The sequence below is a fragment of the Megalops cyprinoides genome, chromosome 5 (genome assembly GCF_013368585.1).
Source record: "Megalops cyprinoides isolate fMegCyp1 chromosome 5, fMegCyp1.pri, whole genome shotgun sequence".
Lineage (NCBI taxonomy): Eukaryota > Metazoa > Chordata > Actinopteri > Elopiformes > Megalopidae > Megalops > Megalops cyprinoides.
Genome location: NC_050587.1, coordinates 38970750 through 38992500, shown reverse-complemented (window position 1 = coordinate 38992500; position 21751 = coordinate 38970750). Strand labels below are relative to the sequence as shown.

The 21751-nt window shown below is 46.3% G+C and overlaps 2 protein-coding genes across 2 annotated transcripts; one reads left to right on the top strand and one right to left on the bottom strand.

Moving 5' to 3' along the window:
- Positions 1-7357: 7357 nt before the first annotated feature.
- nefma (neurofilament, medium polypeptide a) lies at positions 7358-13294 on the top strand. The gene is made up of 3 exons (XM_036528494.1): positions 7358-8643; positions 10289-10413; positions 10961-13294. The coding sequence occupies exons 1-3, from the start codon at positions 7594-7596 to the stop codon at positions 12402-12404; spliced, it is 2619 nt and encodes an 872-aa protein (XP_036384387.1). The 5' UTR covers positions 7358-7593; the 3' UTR covers positions 12405-13294.
- Positions 13295-17167: 3873 nt separating this feature from the next.
- On the bottom strand, positions 17168-21751 carry nefla (neurofilament, light polypeptide a). The gene is made up of 4 exons (XM_036528496.1): positions 20516-21751; positions 19160-19284; positions 18463-18746; positions 17168-18112 (listed from the first exon to the last, which is right to left on the bottom strand). The coding sequence occupies exons 1-4, from the start codon at positions 21587-21589 to the stop codon at positions 17574-17576; spliced, it is 2022 nt and encodes a 673-aa protein (XP_036384389.1). The 5' UTR covers positions 21590-21751; the 3' UTR covers positions 17168-17573.

Genomic DNA, 21751 nt, shown 5'->3' with positions numbered 1-21751 from the left:
CCTGCCACCCGCTCTGTCCTCTGCCTCCCCTCTGAGTGCGGGAGCTCACACACACACGCATTCACACACACACATTCACACACACACATACACACACACACACACACACACACGTGCATATACACACAGACGCACACACACACACACACACACACGCACGCTCACACACACGCACGCACACTCACACACACGCACACACACACTCACACACACTCCCACAGAAAAGCCCCTCTGTCTGCCAGTGTAACACCTCTCATGGTATCACACATCTGATCCTGCTCTCTCCACTGCCTCCCCTCTCATGGCTGCCGCTGTGTCTCTGTGCATAAATAAGGCATGATGACAGAACAGAGAGAGCTTAGAGTGCATTTACAGCCAGCACAGCAGGTTTACTGCACCATGACTGTGTCAAACGCTCTGCCTACTAACAGCACGACCCTACATAACCTGCCTGTGTCAAACGCTCGGCCTACTAACAGCACGACCCTACATGAACTGACTGTGTCAAACAGACCTCTACAAGCTCTGCCCACTGATAGTAAGACCCCACATGAACCGACTGTGTCAGACACTCTGCTTACTAACCACAAGGCCCCACATGAACCTCTCCACGTACAATACAGTCAGAGTAAAATGCCTGCACACGCACACACACAAACACGCACATGCACCACATGCACATAGACATGCATACACACATACAGTACACACATGCACATATGCACACATGTGCACACACACACACACACACACACACACATAGACATGCATACACACATACAGTACACACATGCACATATGCACACATGTGCACACACACAGACACACATACACACACACAAATAGACATGCATACACACATACAGTACACACATGCACATATGCACACATGTGCACACACACACACACACACACACATGCACGGATGCTCTGTACGTTTACATGTTTTTCCCAATGCAACTTTAAATCTAACTTTGTTTGAAAGGTGTTTTTAGCTTCATGGGGAGCCCTTCATCTTCCGCCTGTCTGATTTGCCCCTCTGTGTCAGTCAGTCCTGACTCCTCCATTTCCTTTTCCTGTTTACCTGGTCCTACAGAAGGAGTGCAGGCTGTGTGAGAGAGACAGGGCTTTGGCTCCACCCGAACATAGGCACATTCCATTACATTAATTTTTTGTTTGGCAGACATCCCCTGAGTGGCTTAGAGGGCATTGCAATCCAGTCACACACAGCTCTGGCCTTCGTATTCAACCAACGTAGTAGAATGTTGCAGCTGCAAAATGCAGTTTCTTTATTTCTCTAGCTGATCTTAAATGGAGGGTCAGCCGAGGCATCATTGCTTTAATGCCTGAAAGCTGCTTTGTGGTTAGACTGCATTACCCCCTTGGACTATGTATACAATCATAGCACAAGGATGATAACTTCTTCATCTCACTATTCTCATTTATTTATTATATGACAACTACAGAAGTACTGCACAATGCATAATTGCACAAACATCTTTCTATTTGTTGTATTTTATACCTCTCTATTTATTTTATTCAGTTTATTCTTTTGTTGTTTTTGATGTGTGCCGGACGGTGCAGTTGTGCAGTTAATAAAGTATTTCTTATTCTTATTCTTATTCTTATTCTTATCCTTTTACACCCCACTCACTCTGTAACTCATGGCAACCATTTACTGCTGGACCATTATTGGGACAACACAGGAGAGCCACATTGCCCAAAAAGGGTAAGACCCTGGCATACCTGTTCCTATTGGCTCAGGATGCAAACCTACAACCTCCCGGTGCAGGGATATAGTGCATTTCCCAGCAGTGAATAGGACTGACTGCAGGCTAAAACATGTCGCATTTGCTGCAGTAACATTTGAAACTTCTCCAACCTTACTGCAGAGGGAATGGCTGCACGGAATCCCAGACAGTCCTCACTGTGAATACAGCCAATCACAGCAGCCTCCTGGGTGCATGTCATCAAACATCAACGCTACAGGGGCAGCCTTCCATTCTAATGAGACATCAGCGTTGTGAATATCCTGGGAGACCCAAGCATGCTTTTAGCCCCCCTCCTACTTCCCTGTGCAGAAGTAACAAGAACATTAAGAAATATGTTCTAAATAAAGTACTGCATATTCTGCACAAAGAATCTATCCACTTGCTAAATATTTTGCAATTTCATCACTGTGTTTTAGAATATATTGCACAGAAGATCACTTTCCAATAAAATCTCCAATTTATGTATAACATTAATGGTACAACAGTGGAAATGGTTTGTATGCTATGGAGAATATGCAGAGTATTTCTTGACACATCTTTCTTAATATCTCCAGGTTGGATGTTGACTCACACACACACACACACACACACACACACACCTACAGTATATACGTGTATATGAAACCTTTCAGAAGGATCTCATTCCAGCTCCCCTTATTCTCTTGAGGGCTGACTTGTCATCCCCCCTGAGAAAGACAGACTCATCAGATTGTGTGCTGTTTTTCAGTGAATGCAGCTAACAATTCCCAGCAAACCTGAGATGTTAGCCTTTTTTTTTCCTCAAGACTGATGCTATTTGAAGGTCACAGCAAGGGCTCGAAGTCAGCACAGCAAACACCTCACCCCATGTTCTGCTCAGAGGAATAGAGGAGACAGGCCACAGATGCGGGACAGCAGTTGATTATGGATGGTGCTCTGTCCTTCGCTCGGTGTGAGACACCCACATGCTGAGGGGGCTTTCAGAGGTGATGCACAGCTGCAGTCTGTCTGGCACAAACATAAAGCACTTCATAATCTACCCTGTGCACCTCTCTCAGTTTCTTATTCTCCCAGTAACGTCTTCTGTGTCCTTCACCAGGCCTACTTACAGTACAGGGTTCATTAGCAAAGCTAATGCAGCCAGATGTCTACTGCAGAATTTCATTCTGGGCGTCTCAGTCACAGGTACAAAGGCAATGCCACTCTTAGGGATCACACCTGCAACCTCTGGGTCACAAGCTCAGCTCTTTAACCACAATGCCATGAACTTCCACCTACTTGAGCCACAACTTCTACAAATGCATCTCGGTACTGGTGTATCTAGGCAGTCAAGCCAATGTTGATGCCCCCAAACTCGGACACATTACCTGGGACAGGGCTACCCCGACATAACCTCACTAGAACACGGGCATTGTGTCAGTTATGCGTCTATATTCTGCTCACTATCCACCTTGCAGCTGATCTACTATCACTGTGATCTGACAATACAGTCTTGAAATAAATGAATAAAACAAAGAAACACATTCTTACAAAATATTTCCTCTTGCTTTTATTTTGTTTTGCTTGTTTGAAGGATAGAATAATGTTTGATTCTGTTGGTAAAGTCGTTTCCATTTTCCGTCTATTTGATGGTTTTCTAGTGGAATATATGGAGTTTGCATTTAGCAATACTTTGTGAAAGCAATATTCAGGGTTCTTGCTGCTGGTTTGTTGCATACTTCTGCAGATAAAGTCTAATGTCCAGATTTTGTGGACATTTTGCTGAGGCCCCATGGAGCAGCACTTCCTAAAGTCTACAGGCACCTGTGCTGTTGTGAAAAAGAGGGAGAGAGGAAGGACAGAATTCCTCTGACAAGACAAAATACGGGAAGAAGGAAGACAGACAAATGATCAAATGACAAAAAAATATTATCCTGAAGTAGCCATATAAATGTAGTCACTGTAAACCATAGATTGATGGGTTTGTGCGCATTTCTGTGGGCCTACCATCGATGTACAGTATGACAGAAAACCTAGCTCTGCACGGCTACAATACATGGCATGCGGTGTACACTCATCCATAATACATGAATTCAGCGTGCGTCATATTCCGATGAGATGTCAAATATGAATGCTGAATAGAAGGTTATATATTCAACAGATACTGGAGGCTGTATCCTCCCCTCTCCAGAGACCGTGAAACGACTATGAGATTTCCTGACAGCATTCGACTCTGCTGAGCTATTTATTGCCAAAAGTGGACGTGCACGGAATTAAGTGGGGGGGGGGGGGGGGGATCACGCGAGAGACGGCTGTTGTCGGCAGTGCTTCTCCCCCGCCATCTTCTGCATAGTCATGGAATTGGCTTTGACCCTGGTTGCCTGCGTGGCTCCACGGGGGTCGATAACGGCCGACCTGAGATGACTTGCCGGAGGACTGAGGCCGTGTTACTGGCGGTCTGCAGGTCGCCTCAATGGCCGCTGCTGTCCAGAACTGAGGCGTTTCTCCGAGTCGCCCCTGTGCGGCAACCGTCACTCTAATTCTCTGCCGTATCGCACTGCATGACACCGGCATCCAGTATCAACCCTACATGTCATGAGTTCAAATGAGACATCCCAAACAGGGAAGGAAAATAAATAAAAGGAGAAACAGATAATTTAATGTCAAGTCATGTTTATATATCACAGTCCTTATCAAGTGCCACAGCTGTGAAATATGTAGCCTAATTTCATACATATATTGTGCTGGCATGTGTGCAGTAGTGAAAGCATTCAGTTACAAAAATGATAATAGCAATAACTACAAAGGAAAATAATGGATTGCATTCCTGTAACGCCTTTCACAGTTCTCAGAGTGCTTTACAGTGAAAGGGGTGATGCATCTCAGCCTCCACTAATGTGTTGCACACACCTGGTTATTAGTAATGACTGTCAAATGCTTTGACAAATAGCATATTTTTGCACAGACTGCTTCTTTGTTTCGGATGCACTTGTAATTTGCAAAATTCTCTCTGCTGCCGCCGGACTGACAGCACCCAGACCTGACTGTAGGTCCGTGAGATGTCGCCCTGTTCATTAACAGGATGGCATCAGGATGAGTTCAGTATGGGGGAGATGATTTTAATGTGACACCAGCTCAGTGCCTACTGTCATTGTTATGGTTATTGGGTGAAGGGTTCATGGGGGCAGTATTGCCCTGGTAACTGTAAAGCTAAGTTCTGCATAGCTGGGCTCATCGCCTGTCATGTCTGACAGCAAGTGAATCCTTGCTAGAATATTTGCTGTGTCAGGTCATACAGTAATACCCAGATCCATAATATTGTGCTGGCAGCATGAAACAGCAGTTAAAGGAACTGCGCTTGTTAACAGATGGTTCCCGACTTGATTCCAAGTACTGCTGTTGTACCACCGGACAAGGTAGGCCTACTTAATGTGGATTACCTCAGCATATGCCCATTTTTATGGATTGTGGATTTAAAATAAATTACAGATCATTCAAACTGTGTTTGCAGCATTAAATGAGGCAGGTGTGTGAGGGCATAGTAGATGTTTGATATCCCATAACCCCGTCTGCCGTCCTCACAAAAACACAGCCAGTGTTGCACTGCTCTCGTCACACACATTAATCACCGGGCCAGCGGCAGAAGGCGACACCATGCAAAATAAGTCATTCATCAGGGACCACCTGCCATTCGCACCCGAAGACAGAAATATCGAGGGAGTATGAGGTCATTGTGAAATGTCTAGATTAAAATTAATTAAAGAGACGGAATTTAATTACATGACCGTGCTGGTTCACACTAATGCAGTACGGCATTGAAAAGATGACACGGCAAAACTAACGGCAGAAAAAGGCTCGGCTCAGGGAGAAATTACAGAGGAGTTCAGTTGCAATCCACGGAGGTGCACAAAAAGTCAGAAATACTGTGTAGACATCGGGATATAAAGAGACAACTGGGGGTGCACTGAGGTCCTTCTGGGGGTGCACTCCCATAGCGCCGGGCCTGCACAAAAAAACAAAATGTAAGGTTTCCTCTCTTCAAACTTCCAATCACGTCACTCAAAGCTGTGATTACGGAAATCCTGAACATCTCAAATATTTGTTAGATCAACAAAAACGCAAAGAGAATTAATATCCAATCAATTACAAATAACCCAGTGCCGCAGCTTTCAGATTCTAGCTTTAATTCGAGCTATAATTCCACTCAGGAGCACAGAGGGGGATGGGGGCAGACCCTCGTGCCCTGTTTGGAGCTTGTGTTTTTGAAGTGTTTTTTCTTCCTTTTAAACCACATCAAAGTCCTAAAATCTACAGTCATCACTACGTGTGATATAAAACTACACGATGTCTGAGGGCGGGGGTATATAATCCAAGACTAATGTGCTTTTATCTGATCAGTATTAAATATTCATGGACATATGGCTGCTCACGCCTTTTCTTTTTTATTTTGATTGAAACTTTTCACCGCGTTTAAGGACAAGGGGCAACTCTTGGTCAGAAAAGAGAACCTTAAGTATTCAGGAGCGAGTGATAGCGCCCATGGTTTCACAACTTCGGGTAAATATGACCTTTGAAAGGTCAAAGGCACATAAATCCAGAAAAAAATATGTTCACAGTGAACAGTGTTCACGCAGAATATACATCTGAATCACAACCGTTATGATAAAATGGTATGTGGCTGATTTTCTTTTTGAAGAATGTCGCGTGTGGTGTTTGTTACAGCCTATTTTAACACGATTACCTTGAATAAGTAGTTGACTGTCTTGAACGTGAGTTATAACTGCTGATTGCAGCCGGAATGCCTGCTGATACTTTCGTTCAAATAATAAATTGAACTAAATAGCCCATTTATTCGGATAACTGTAACAAAGCGTATTACTCAGGGAAGCTTTGTGCAAAGATGTATTGCTGATGTGTATATGTTACGGATGCCCTCGCCGTTACGTGGCTGCCTTATTGGTATATTGTTCACGACGACAGCAGCAGTTCTGCAGGACATAAATAACATCAGCCTTGTATTGTGCGCCAATAACCCAGTTATCCTCTAGAAAACCTGTGGTATCATCTGCGGCCCAAACTGTGTTAACATCTTGTGTGTTCTCTGATACCACCGTTGTTGGCGCTGTCCATGGTACCGATTTTGAATCTGTACTGTATTTTAAATAGTTTTCCCTTTTCACATGTCCTTTGAAAATCGTTTTAAAGGAACACAGACTTTTTGATCCTCTTTTTGTGAAAAGTTGTGGTGCACTTCGAACGTCCTCGAGGATGAATTGCCCTTGGATTATTGCGCATCGTGATCCACTTGTCAAAAGCTTCCTTTTATCCCGCATGATATGATACATTGTAGCACCGTGTTAAATCATTGCATTATGGGATAGAATCACATGAAAACATACATTTGCACAAAGAGAGGGGGTGTAATGATGTAATTATTTATAATTTTGACTAAGACAGTGACTCAGCAAATTCATGAATGAGTTGAGATTCGTAGACGTCCTGTCATCCCTTTAAGATTGTCGTTCCTTGTGAACTATTCCTTTATCGGGGTTTTCATGTATGCACACGCATTAATCCACGTGGTCGTATCATCAGAACCCGCGGACCACTGAGAGAACGAGACGGAGAACCCGAAACGAAACCCTGCGGTCTCACTGGATCAACGGCACCCTGAGAAAACAGAAACGCATTCTTGCCCCGTTAGCGAATACGCCTCCGATATATAAAGCGGGTCAGAGGAGTGGCAGACGCTGTGAGAGCCACGCACCAGCACACACACACACACACACAAACACAGCACACCGCACCGCATCTCCACCACGCGCCACTTGGACGCCGACACGCGCCTTCTCCGTCTCCCAGGATGAGCTACTCGCTGGAAACGATAGGGAGCCCGTACAGGAGAGTTATGGAAACTCGGACCAGCTACAGCCGCACCAGCGGATCTCCGTCCAGTGGATTCAGGTCCCAGTCTTGGTCACGAGCGAGCCCGAACCCCGCGCTGTCAGCTACCTATAAGCGGACCGTCAACTTGCCCGTGTCTCGAGCATACAGCGCCACGGTACTGAGCACCTGCGACAGCGCAGACTTCAGCCAGTCCTCTATATTCAATGGGGACTACAAGCGCTCCAACGAAAAGGAACAGCTACAGGGACTCAACGACCGCTTCGCCGGCTACATTGACAAAGTGCATTACCTGGAACAGCAGAACAAGCAGATTGAGTCGGAAATCCAGGCGCTGCGGCAGAAGCAGGTGTCGCATTCCCAACTAGGAGATGTTTACGACCAGGAGCTGCAAGAGCTGCGCTCCATGCTGGAGCAGATTCACCACGACAAGGCGCAGATCCAGCTCGACACGGACCACATCGAGGACGATATTCAGCGGCTGAAGGAGCGTTTCGAGGAGGAGGCCCGCATCAGAGAGGAGACGGAAGCCGTTATTCGCGCCCTGAAGAAAGACATGGGCGACTCGGCGCTGGCGAAGGACGAGCTGGATAAAAAAGTGCAGTCTCTGCAGGACGAGATCGCCTTTATCCGCAACAACCACGAGGAAGAGGTGAGCGACCTGTTGGCGCAGGTGCAGGCATCGCAAGTGACCGTGGAGAGGAAGGACTACCAAAAGACCGACATCACGGAGGCGCTCCGGGAGATCCGCACGCAACTCGAGGGCCACTCTTCCCAGAACCTGCAGCAGGTGGAGGACTGGTTTATGTGCCGCTACGCCAAGCTCACAGAAGCCGCGGAGCAGAACAAGGACGCCATCAAGTCCGCCCGGGATGAGATCGCCGAGTATCGCCGCCAGCTGCAGACCAAAACCATCGAGCTGGAGTCTGTCCGCGGCACCAAAGAATCACTGGAGAGACAGCTGAACGACGTCGAGGACCGACACAACAACGACGTGGCCAGCTATCAGGTGAGAGATTCCGGTTATGGCTGTCATAACAAAATAACTAAAATTAAGTAAAAATGTTGGAACGCATCACCGCTAAACTCTTGAGGCTATGCAATATGATAATAGAGCTGTTATTTTCTGTAGCTATGAAGTGTATCTCCTGCGTGTTTTTTTTCTTTTGTAACTTACGCCTGTTGTAGATTGACCGACAATTCATTCAGTTCTACCTCCTCTTACATCATGTTCTTGGAACTATTAAAACTAGAGCTAATTGATGTGTATATGTATAACCATATGTTTGTACATCGTACAGCCCGAAAGTACGTTTCATTTTGGCGTTGTGATTTGGCGTTGGGTTTACTTAAATCAATTGCAATTAAATTTGCTGATGAGTTGGCGATGTTGACATCTTTATCTAATTTCGTTTTGGGTATGAGGTAACTAGACCTCAGAATAATAATAAAGGTGTTTTAAAGTTTCTCCCCATCTTAGATAACTTTTGCATGAGTGAAATATAATCCTACAGATATTTGTTTTCTGTACCTCAAATTTATGCAATAATCTATTTGGCTTTGAATATTGATTATTTTATTAATTGTTCTAATTATTTTTTTCGACGGTAGTGATCAGGAGCTTGTGATTATTGCAAATTAAAACTGGCAACAAACGGCGTCATGAAAACCAGACGCATTGCAGTTGACGAAATGGCTTTTTACTGAACTTCGTTCAGGGGCGATTACATTCTTTTTTCATAGATCGTACCTGCATTTTCCGATCATTTCAATAACCCAGACAGACCTGAAACATAGTCAAGATCACTCAGCTCCTCTGTGCTTTTTTCAATCTGCTTTTTTATCATATGCGCAACAGTGTGGGTCTTGTGCGTAATTCGTTGCGCATTTGTTGTGTTGCTCTAGGCTGACATCTACCGGCCGTTTTACTCGTTTTGAAGTTTCTCTGCGTATTTAACGCGCTCCTTAAAATTACAGCACAGAACATGCAGGGTTAAGGGGATATATAAGATATTAGCGCTTTTTATGCTGAGTAAGAGGAGCAGTTCTTTATGGACATTATTTTTTGTCCTTGAATCAGCGTCTTACACCAGTTTTGGAGCTCAATGCGCAGTAAATGACTCTACACCCCCATCAGTTTATTGTCGTTGTATATAATCAGATCTAATGAGATATGAAAATAAAATCATTTCACCTAAGTGTTCAAATGGACGTTAGCCACTACTGTTAGTATACTGAAAGCAGACTTTTTTTATTGAAAAGCAGTAATGGCTGTCCAATGGTATGATGTTTGCGAAGGAGGGAAACAAATCAATGAGGAAGACGTCTTCAGAAGGAGACGTCAGACTTCAGAAGGTTCTAGAAACATTACTATTTTTTATTTCGTGCAAACGCATATAGCATACAAAACGACCACTATAAAACGACCACTTGATGGCTTTGCCCAGTGGCTTCTTTAAAAAAAAAAAAAAGAATCACGTTGAATGTGAATGTGTTGAAAAATGTTTTATGAGGTGAGCCATGACAGTTACGGTCCTCATATTTTCCTTTTATTACCCGCCCCAGTTTTATTCCAGCAGCGTTTCTGATCATCTGAAATTATTATTTTATATCGTTTTCTGTAATTTACTGCTTTCGCGGTGTCCTCCGAACAGGAGACCATTCATCAGCTGGACAACGAGCTGCGGAGCACGAAGTGGGAGATGGCCCGTCACCTGCGCGAGTACCAGGACCTCCTCAACGTCAAGATGGCTCTCGATATTGAAATCGCTGCGTACAGGTAAGACGAACGGGGACGCCTCTGAATATATTACGCAGTGAGGAACACGGGCGGGGAAAATTTGCATTTGCGGGGAGGATGGACGCAGATTGTTCGCTTGGGTCTATCATAAATGACGCAACATGGTTCTGACCATTGGCTTGGTAAAAAAAAAAAAAAAATCTCAGAGCGCGTTAGGTATAAATAAACCTACATATTTGCATTTTCTAATATTTTCTGCCTTTCTTTTCCATTGTATTTAATTTCAATCTATACTATTATTTTCCAATATTGTATGTTACTCATTGGAGTATCTGTCAATATCTGTAGTATTTAAAGGGTTTCCACGCAAGTACACAGACCTTGGAAATACCCACTTAATTCACGTTATATCATCAATAAGAAATGGTATTTGATCTGAGAGATGACTGTGCACTAAGGTAATTTATGCTTATTAAGAATAATCTTCACAAAGTTTCTTAATGTTTTAAACCAGCCTCTGGGTAAATATAATGCAGGAAAGTGGCTTCTCTCCATTTCCATTTCCATTTGCTTTCTGTCCCTACAGGAAGCTTCTGGAGGGGGAGGAGAGCCACTTCAGCTCCTTTGCCGGCAGCATCACTGGCCCCGCCTCCTACCCTTTCCGCCAGCCAACCAAAGCCAAAGCCGAGCCCACCAAACTCAAGGTCCAGCACAAGTTTGTGGAGGAGATCATTGAGGAGACGAAGGTGGAGGATGAGAAGTCCGAGATGGAGGAGGCCCTGGCGGAGATGGCGGAAGAACTGTCCGCCGCCGTGGGTGAGGGAGAGGAAGAGGGTGGAGAAGAGGGAGAAGGAGAGGGAGGAGAGGAAGGAGAAGAAGGAGAGGCAGAAGCAGGGGAGGGGGAGGAGGAGGTAGAAGCCTCCACCGAGGCCAAAGTGAGTGCCAGCCCTCCAGGAGAAAAGGAGGAAAAGGAGGGTGAGAAGGAAGGGGGTGAGGAAGAGGAAGGCGAGGGGGGCGAGGAAGGAGAAAAGGAGGAAGAGGGAGAAGCTGGAGAGGATGAGGAAAAGGGAGATGAGGCAGAGGCAGAGGCAGAGGCAGAGGCAGAGGGAGAGGGAGAGGGAGAGGGAGAGGGAGAAGCTGAGGAGCAGGAAGAGGAAGTGGTAGAGGAGACTGCCCTGAGTGCTGACGCCACAAAACCAAAGGCTTCCCCTGTGAAGGAGAAAGAGGGAGAGAAAGAGGAAGAGGAAGGAGGAGAGGAGGACAAGGGCAAAGAAGAGGCAGGAGAGGGAAAGGATGAGAAAGTATCTAAAGTGGAAGAAAAGGAAACAGTAAAGGAAAAGGAAGCACCAAAGGAAAAGGAGGAAGTGAAGGAAAAGGAGGAAGTGAAGGAAAAGGAGGCTCCAAAAGAGAAGGAAGCACCGAAGGAGAAGGAAGAGGTGAAGGAAAAGGAGGAAGTGAAGGAAAAGGAGGCACCAAAGGAAAAAGAGGAAGTGAAGGAAAAGGAAACAGCAAAGGAAAAACCAAAGGAGGAAGCTGGTGAACCCCAGAAGAAAGAGGAAGTGAAAGAGCCAAAGAAGGAAAAGGAAGCTAAAGAAGACGCCCAGCCAGAGAAAAAGGCTGCAGCCAAGGAAGAGACTCCCAAGCCAAGCACTGAGATAGAGGAGAAAAAGAGCGCCCCAGAGGTAGAGGAGAAGAAGGTGGAGAAGAAGGACTCAGCCATGAACGGAGAGGTGGAGAAGGGAGGCTCAGACGACGAGGACAAGAAGAGCGAAGAGAAGGCAGGAGCCGACGAGAAGCAGGTGATAGCCAATGGCGTGGACGAGAGCCCCACCAAAGAGGAACCCGGTCAGAAAGTGGTCATCACCAAAACCGTGGAGACCATCACCACTGGAGAGGATGGGGCCAAACATGTCACCAAGTCGGTCACCGTGACAGAGACCGTGGAGGAGGTGCAAGAGAAAATGGTCGCCACCAAGAAAGTGGAGAAGCACACCGCCCAAACGGTCAAGCAAGTGACGGAAACAGAGTGAACAGAAAGAGAAGGAGAGAGGGGGGGAGGGGGACCCCGGGACAAGATGAATAATCAACCGAGAACTAGCATAACAGTTCACCAAATAAATCCATACAGTTAGAGAGTTTCAATTATGATATTCACTCAATCAAAAAAGATTCAAGAAACATAGAGGAAGCCATAAGATGCGACAAGCTAATTCAAAAATGCATGCTGAGTGATAGCTTTACATGGGCTTTACTGCAGATGCGGAGAAGAGACGCAGGGGTCAGATCTTTCAGTTCGTTTCTTTTCTTTATTTGTTCTTTTTTTGTGCAATACATGGAAAGAGAGTTCAAGATGTGGGCGTCTGCATGCAAGCTCAAAGAAGTGTACGCTCCAAAGAATTCTGGGAGAAAAACATATCTTATGTAGGTACCAAATGTACAGCATGCAGGTATTTAAAGCGGAGAGACAGGGAGAACAACAGAACTTGTCATGAGATTTTATTTGATATCGGGGTGCGGGGTGGGGCGGGGCATTAGGGAGAGGAAAAGTGTTTGGAGAAATTGAGTCCAAAAGAAGTTGCCTTAAGCAAGAAAACAACTGAGCCACAGATATGTGCATGTGTATGTATATGTATAATATATACACATAAGAGGGGAGGGTAATGAAGGAGCAATGAGTACATAAAACTAAAGTAAATATTCATGAGAAACTGGAGAAAAATTCCTAGCCTTAAAAATGCTGTCTGTTGTTATTTATGTTTACCATATGAGTGCAATTAAAAGATATACATGGAGACAACGCATACGCTCATTCATGTATGCATAGAATGAACTGATCAAATTAACTGAGGTGCTACAGTTTGCCACACTTGTCTTTACTCGCCATGACCATTTCTCAGCAGCATCTGCTCAATAAACGTCATACTGGAATACTGAAGTCGGCTCAAGTTTTCCTTACCAGCCTCAGTTTTCACACATGATTCCTGGCTGTTTTGTTTGCATCATTCGCTTGCACGCAGGTGCTGGAACCTTTGACCAGAAATCCTGAAAATATGCACTTACTCACAGATTGCATCTTCATTCATAGGTTTGTTCAACTGTTCATACTATTCAAAACGTGTCCAGATTATGATTATTAAAAAGTTGTGTTTGTTGTGTATTACTTTTATAAATGTGTCACATAAGTATATATGTTTTTTCAGACACTAATATGCTGCATGAACAACAGCCTCAAAATCATTTCCATCACCTTGACCACACCTCCACTCTTCAACCTATATGACCCACAACCTAATAATACATTTGAAATACTTATTTTAAAAACCATCTTTTTTTACTTTCATCTTACAGTAACCATTATATACATCCTGATCAACCACGAGGAAAAAGTTATTTATCAGATCAGACTGACACTCTAAACTGATCAACGCATACCTGCCAGTTAGGCAAGGGAGTAGGAGAATTTTCCAAACACTCAGCTACATCTGAAGGCGTCCGCGAAGAATTAAGTTGACAGTTTTGTGCAAGTATTATGCAATGCGTTTGCTTGAGATTTACAAAGTAGTTAACTGGCAAGCTGTGTGTGTGTTGTCGTTTGGGACTGCACACGTTGCTTTAGTGTCATTTGTAATTCGCCAGTTGTAGGTCAGCAGCTCGGTCGATAGAGAGGAATACTACTGTACGAAGCATCGATCGGCTCTTCCGCGAGGCTCAGCTATCCTCACGCGACCTGGAGAGACTTACTGAATGAAGACGAGGCGCAGATTCTTACTCAGCCGTGAGTAAAGCAGGGTCCGATGAAGAACAAAACAATGCGAGTTTATCGTTAAGGCGCTCTATAGAGTATACAACATTGAAAACATCACTTTATACAATATCGAAAAATGACTGCGCCTGCCTGGTTAAATTACTAACGAACAAAGCTAATTATATTCAATTAAGCTCGTTAGCTTTTGCACCAGAACCTACGGTACGCACTAACTGCGACGGCGAAGACGGCGATGGAGTTTTAAAAATTTTAAGATGAAACAGAGTGTTATTAAGAGAATGTCACAGTGTCCATCTCTGTTTACTGTGACATTACTAATGCCCTTCATTCGATTACTATTTCTCTTTCTGTTCAGTGTTGCATTCGCCCAAATATGTTGTCTGACCCCGTGATTATAGCTTACAAGTTTACAAAATTAAAATTATTTTTAACAGTACGTCATCTTATAACTCTTTTTACTCTTGTAGCATTGAATGGATAGCACGTTAATAGCGTTGTTTCCGAAAGAGACAGGACCAAAACTAAAATAATTTATCACATGCAGCATGTGGCCTGGCGTTGCGAAGGGCTCTGCGTAAGACGTTAGACAATCTTCCCCAAATTAACAGTTGACAACTTACACTGTGTAGTGTCAGTGGGGAAATTTATTCCTCTGTTTTCACAAGGTCTTGTGATCAATCTGTGCAACTGGCGGCAGTTATCTTGCGAGATGGGACGGTCTGCTTGTTTTAGTAACTCTTGCGCAATGCGCAGGAGAACTAATGGTCGTAATAAAGACCCTCTGGGCGGTAGAGGGTGTAACATTAAGATTCAGCAATTGCTGAAATGCGCCAAAAAAGAACTGCAGTAGCCTCGGTTTTCCTGTTTAGGAGATTACCTCACTGCGTCGCAGAAAAATGATCGATATTACCAAAGTTGCTGTGCAGCAACCGCGCTGCAACCACATCAAACACGAATTCAAGCCTTAGATGCGCCGGTAAAATAGTGTCGAATGCGTGTAGGTGTGCAGACGCGTGCAGCGGCGTGGGGGGTGGGGGGTTACAGTACGGGAAGCTGACTCACACACTGGCTGTAAGGGACCGCCCGCGGGTGCCCGGAGGCACTGCGCACACTGCAATGCGGGGTTATCTGAGGTGATACCGAGCGCGCTCGCCAGGAGGGTCCGGGAATCTGATATTATGTTGATTATAAAATCTAAAAAATTCATGCCCTGTCGGAACTGCTGCCAAAATGAGGCTAACAGCTCAGCCTCCTTTAAAAATAATAATTATCGTGTTATGTTTGATAAGATGTGAAATCTATAATGTAAGAAGCAGTAAATTGTATAGTAGATTATCAGATACAAAATATGCCTAATATCGCTAAAATATGTCAGAATGCACAATATATACGACAGAATACATCTGAATTATTGCCAACGACCAGATGACCTTTAAATTAAAATTTTGCTCAGCAGACCTGCAGTTATAATAAATATAAGAAATAATTGTTTCCACATATTTCCCTCTCTGTCTGAACTGAGTCATCGCACAGGTATTTTTCAGCTGCTGAAAGCCATTTGTTACCCACCAAGAACACTGCACCAGACTATCACAATATTAACTCCAAAGCGAAGGCCGGCTTCATGTATTATGAATGATGAGTGAGTCTGTAATCTCAAGCCCTGCATACGGAGCAGTGATTGGCGGGATCAGAGACAGCGGCTCTGACGATCCCCGCAGGGCATGTCTGGCGTTGCGCAGATGTAGGTTGTGCAAGGTCACAGCGCGATCCCTCCTAAAAAGCTGTCAGGACTGTGTAATAGTGACACAATGAGGGCTGTGTGTGAGCTGAATCCTTAAATAGGGCACCCCAGTGACCCCCCCCCCCCCCCAATCCTCCCTTTCCTCCTGATGCATGAGGGGCCACTGAGGGAATCTGTAATGCTCTTCTGCTTAGGAGACGTTCTTATCCAGGCCAGCGTGCTCCGCATAGCCCCTGTGTCACACATTATCCATTTCTACAGCTGGATGCCTAGTGAAGACATTCAGGTGCTTAGCCTGAGGGTGTAAGCTGATGATCCACTCGGGACTTAATACCACCAGCTTCTAAGTAACCGGTCAAGGCAAAAAACTAGCGCTTCACACCTCTGCATGTTATATCACCTGTGTTTTTTGCTATTGTGCAGTAATTGAACATTGAATTGAGTAATTGAATAGTTACATCCACTGGAACCAGCAAGAAAACCTTGTGAGGTATCATCACCTCTGGTCCCCTTCCCCCCTCTGTCCCTTTGGCCCCTCTTGGTTTCCCACACCTTGGCCCTTGTCAGTTGACCTTGTCAGTTGACCTTGTCAGTTGGCTTCATCTACTGACATCTCAGCCCCCCCCAGCTCTTCCCCCCCCCCCCCCCCCCCCTCCTGGTGCCCTTGCCTGTCACCGATTCCTGCTATTCAGACTGGTGCTTCTGCTTGAAATCACTCTCAAAGTCTGACTCTGGACTGAAAGTCTATCACTCCTCTATCAGAGAAATCCTTTTGGCCTTTCTAGGACACTGTGTGTGAACCATGTTTGATGCTGATATTTGTCATGATTGCTCTCCCACAATGGCATCAGAGTTGGGGTTCAGTTAATTCGTCTCAATTGAATTTCAATTCTTCAGTCCAAAAATCTTCACGGAAAATTTCAGGCAGTTTCCAATTCATGAATTTAATTTCAGTTCATTACATTACTGTCATTTAGCAGACGAAAGTGGCCTACATATGTGACCATTTTTTACATGCTTATCCACTCATACAGCTGGATGTTTACTGAGGAAATTATGGGTTAAGCACCTTTCCCAAGGGTACAGCAGCAGTGCCCCAGTGGGGAATCAGACTGGCAACTCTTTGGTCACAAGCCATTACCATTATGTTGCACTGCCACTCCCTCATTCATCTCTTTCACTGGCTAAATTGAACTGGAATTAACCCCAAAATTGGATGGCATCATTGATTTATTCAAAACAGTAATAATGATGATGACAGAGGAGAGAATGCATGTCAGCAAGTGTGCTCTTTATTTTGAATCAGTACAGCAAAGACACTTCGTGCAGGCATCATAGGTTACGTTTCAACTCCCTCTTTTCTCCTGATGCACTGAAAAATTGAATGTTTTTATTCCTCTAACAGGCAGCGGTCGGACACAAGGTTCAGACATGTACAAACACTCGCGCTCACACACACATGCACACAGAGCTTTGGACCATGCGTACTTTGGTACGTTCTCCTTCTCTGAGTTTGTAGCGGTTCAGCGTCCTGGCAAGCGATTATATTTTGCGGCTGTTTTGATACATTGTACTGTTTCTGAGTAAAGCACCTTGATATTTAGCACACACCATTTTAATTACGTTCCTTTGCCCTGTCCGAGAGATATGTTGTTCGTCTTTCGGTTTGTGCAGGATCTGGTTTTGGGCTCATTCCTTCTTTGTCTCCTTTGGTTTTTCTTTCTCCTTTTCCTTTTCCTTTTCTTTTTCCTTTTCTTTTTCAACCTTTTCTTCCTTCTTCTTTTCTTCTACCTGCTTCTCTTCAGCCGCTTCCTTCCCTTTTACCTCCTCTTTCTTTTCTGCTGTCTCAGTCACTACCTCACCACCTGCCTCCTGCTCTCCTTCCCCTCCCTCCTCTTCTCCTTCTCCCTCTTTCTTTCCCTCCTCAGCTTCTCCCTCTTTCTCCTCCTCTTTTTCAGCTCCTTCTGCCGCTGCCTCTTCCTCTCCCTCCTTACCGCCCTCTTCCTCCTCTCCATCTTTCTGCTCAGCCTCCTCCTCTCCCTCCTTCTCTCCTTCCTCTGCCTCTCCCTCTTTCTCTGCCTCTTCTGCCTCTCCCTCCTTCTCTTCTGCCTCTGCCTCTTTCTCTCCCTCTTCCTCTTCTGCCTCCTTCTCTCCTTCCTCCTCCTCTCCTTCTTTCTCACCCTCTTCCTCAGCCTCCTCTTTCTCTCCCTCTTCCTCCTTTTCTTCTTCTCCGGCTTCTTCTCCGGCTTCTTCTTCGGCGCCTGTGGAGTAAATGGAAAGCCGCGTCACATCATGATGCAGCCATTTTACCTTGAAAAACATTTAAAATAATGCATGTAGCTGTCCAGGCCTTGTGTAAGTTATGAATATTTTCCTGCACAATATGCAGTGCTTGAGGCCACTGCACTGGATACTTGTACATTAGACAGAAATGATTTACCAGGAGTTTTCCTGCACTACAGCTTTGATTTTAAACTGTAAACGTTCAGAGAACAAGGAGCATATTAAATGAGCCAAAGGAGCCACAGTCAACAAAAAAATATTGGCTTGGCAAATTCCTGAGGCTTCCAGGACTGACCCTCCTCTGCTTCCTGTGCTTCCTCCTCCTTCTCCTCCTCCACTTCCTCCTCCTGCGCCAGGGTGGCCTCGGCCCTCTGAGCCTGGGTGGCGGCGATCACCTCATCTGCCGCGAACGAGGAGCTGAGCAGGCGAGAGCTCAGCAGGTAGGGGGCGCTAGAGCTGAGGCTGGTGAACATGGGCCGGCTGAAGGCGGGGCCAGCGGATATGCTGTGGGAGTAGACGCTGGACACGCCCCCTGCCACTCCCACACTGAAGCGAGTCTCCTCCCCTTCCAGCAGCTTCCTGCAGGGGGGGGAGGGGATGGTAATTAGGATTGGGGTGATGATGTCACAATGGGGAGAGAGAAGCATGAGGAATTGGAGAGGAGAATGGAAAAGGTAAGGGTTCGCTCAACATGTTCACTCTGTTGGCAAAGTATCGGTAATTAGGATATCTTCATCTATTATGAATCTGAGGCCCTTAAGGAGCTGCTGCAGTGTTTTGTAAAGATCAAAGCAGTAAAGCTGACTCAAAGCAGCAGGACCTCCCATTTAGACTTTCTTATTTAAATACCGTCTGGATAAAGTATTTTAATGTCCCCTCGGTGATTATTAAATTTATATTATTTTCTGTGTTGTGTAAAAGCCTAAAATTGACGATCGTTTTTTTCCATTTCTAACTAAAGCACATATTCAGAGTCTTTTCCTGCACCAGACCTGTACGCAGCGATCTCAATGTCCAAGGCCATCTTCACGTTGAGGAGGTCCTGGTACTCCTTCAGGTATCGGGCCATTTCAGACTTGGTGGCCCTCAGCTCGTTCTCCAGCTGGCCAATGGTGTCCTGGAAGGGACAAGAGGTGACGTCATCCAGGGGATCCCTGACCCCTGACCTCGTCCAACCTACTATGACCTTCATTGAGCTTCCTCGCCCTTTTCTGGCCAAACCTAATTAGCCCACACTGTGTTAACATCTCATTTGTAGAGGACGGCAGATTTGCGCCGAAGTTCAGACTGCAGCCCCTGACGGTCAGTCATGTGTCAGAGATCAAGTTTAAAGTTATGTGCGCTTTATTCAGTGGATTTCGGAACATTATCCAGTATGTCGTTTCTGTTCTGCTTTCATGCTGAAACAGGGTGAGGCGTACTGGCCAGGGAAGGGCAGGGACGGGCGGCGTCCTTGTGGATGAGGAAGTGTTTTAGTAAGCTGCTGCATCAGTGTCCTTCATAGCCGCTCGTCACCGGGCAGCGGAGACTTAGAGAGAGGCAGAGCAGACACGTACGGGACCCTCTCTGATCCTCTCTCACTCTTCTCTTTATTTTTCTCTAAAAAACAAGCTTTTCGACAAATGTTTTAATCTTTTTTTTCTCTATCTCTGTCTCTCTACCTTTTTTCTCTCTCTGTTCCTCTCTCTGTGTCTCTCTCTCTGCTCTTTGTTGGTTCTCCTTATTTGTCCCTGTAAACAAGCGTCTCCTCTTCACTGTATAACACCCTTGGTCTCATTAGTTGTACTGTGTGGCATGCTGTGTCTTCTTACTGCAGGTTTCAGTTAATTAAAAGTGTTCCATGTGATAGCCATCTGCTAATTTACAATGAACCATGCTTACCATCTCAATGCCTTTGACTTTACAAAGGAGACTTTGCAGCTGGGTGCTAACAGTCATAAAAGTCATTGTGACAATACTTTGTCTTTTTATCTATATATTTAACCCATCACAATGACTCAGCTGGTTTTGAATATTTTGATTATATGTAATTGCAAGTATCTAATAGTAATATATTTTTCCAGACCTTATTTTTCCAGGTCTGATTTTGTCAGCTGGTTGCAGGTCACAGCTTTAAGCTGAGACAGCTGTTTGCTGCAGTAATGATGGGCACCACTGTAAGATTAAGGTTTTTATGGTTGGCAAAGGTTGACTGTGTTGGTACTTAATTTAAATATTTCCTATTTTGCTCTAAATAACACCTTCAGGCAGGTTTCTACACAACCAACAAAGATGCTGATTCTTAAATTGGTTTCTTTTGCTACATGTCACAGCTGCAGGTAATTTCTCATTGCAGTACCATCACTGACCTGCAGGGCAGCGATCTCAGCACTCTGCTTGTCCTCCATCTCCTGCAGCTGCTTCTCCAGGGCCTGGTTGATGCCCCTGCAGGCGTCGATCTCCAGGATGCAGGCCTGCAGCTGGCGGCGGTACTCGCCGACCTCGTCGCGGGAGCTGCGGATGGCGTCGGTGTGGTGGGCGGCGCTCTCGGTCAGCACGCCCACCTTGCTGCGGAACCAGTCCTCGGCTGACTGCAGGTTGCGGGCCGCCAGCCGCTCGTACTGGGCGCGGATGTCACGCAGGGCACTGGAGAGGTCGGGCTTGGCCACCTCCATCTCCACGGAGACCTGGGCGCTGTACTGCACCTGGGCCTGCAGCTCGGAGATCTCGCCCTCGTGGAGCCTCTTGAGGAAGGCCAGCTCGTCCAGCAGGGCGTCCACGCGCTTCTCCAGCTCGGCGCGGGCCAGCGCCGCCTCGTCCGCCTCCTTCCGGGCCTCCATCAGCCGGCCCTCGGCGTTCTCCCGGCCCAGCACCTCCTCCTCGTAGCGGGCCTGCAGGCTCCGCAGAGCCTCCTCCAGGCGGTCGCGCTGGCTGAGGGCGGCCTGCTTCTCGCCCCGCGCCTCCTCCACAGCGGCCCGCAGCTCGCGCAGCTCCTGCTCGTAGAGCGCCTTGAGGCGGGACGGCTCGCCGTGCCTCTGCCGCAGCACCAGCAGCTCCGCCTCCAGCACCTTGTTCTGCTGCTCCAGCTCGCGCACGCGCTCGATGAAGCTGGCGAAGCGGTCGTTCAGCTCCTGCAGCTGCGCCTTCTCCTGCGTCCGCACCGCCTTGAACTCCGAGCTCACCTGCGCCGCCTGGCTCAGGTCCATCTCCACGGCCATGGGGCTGGGCGCCGACATCAGGAGGGAGGAGGCGGAGGAGGAGATGAAGGTGCGGCCGTGGGAGGGGTAGTGCAGCCGGGATGTCCCGGAGGAGAAGAGCGCCGGGGAGTGGCCGGAGTACACCGTGCGGGTCACCGCGGTGCTCCGCGGGGCGGCCCGGGAGCTGCTGTCATAGCGACGCTGGTACGAGGAGGAGAAGTACGGGTTGTGGTTGAGGGAACTCATGGCTGCGGCTCCTTACACTTCCCTTCGACTCCCGCTTAGCTCTGAGCTGCTGCCACTGCGGGCCCCGCTCCTTTTATACTGCCAGCCAGAGCTCTGACGCGGGCGTAGTTTTTATTTTTTTATACTTTTTTTCCCTCCTCTGAAAACACTGGCATAGCAGGG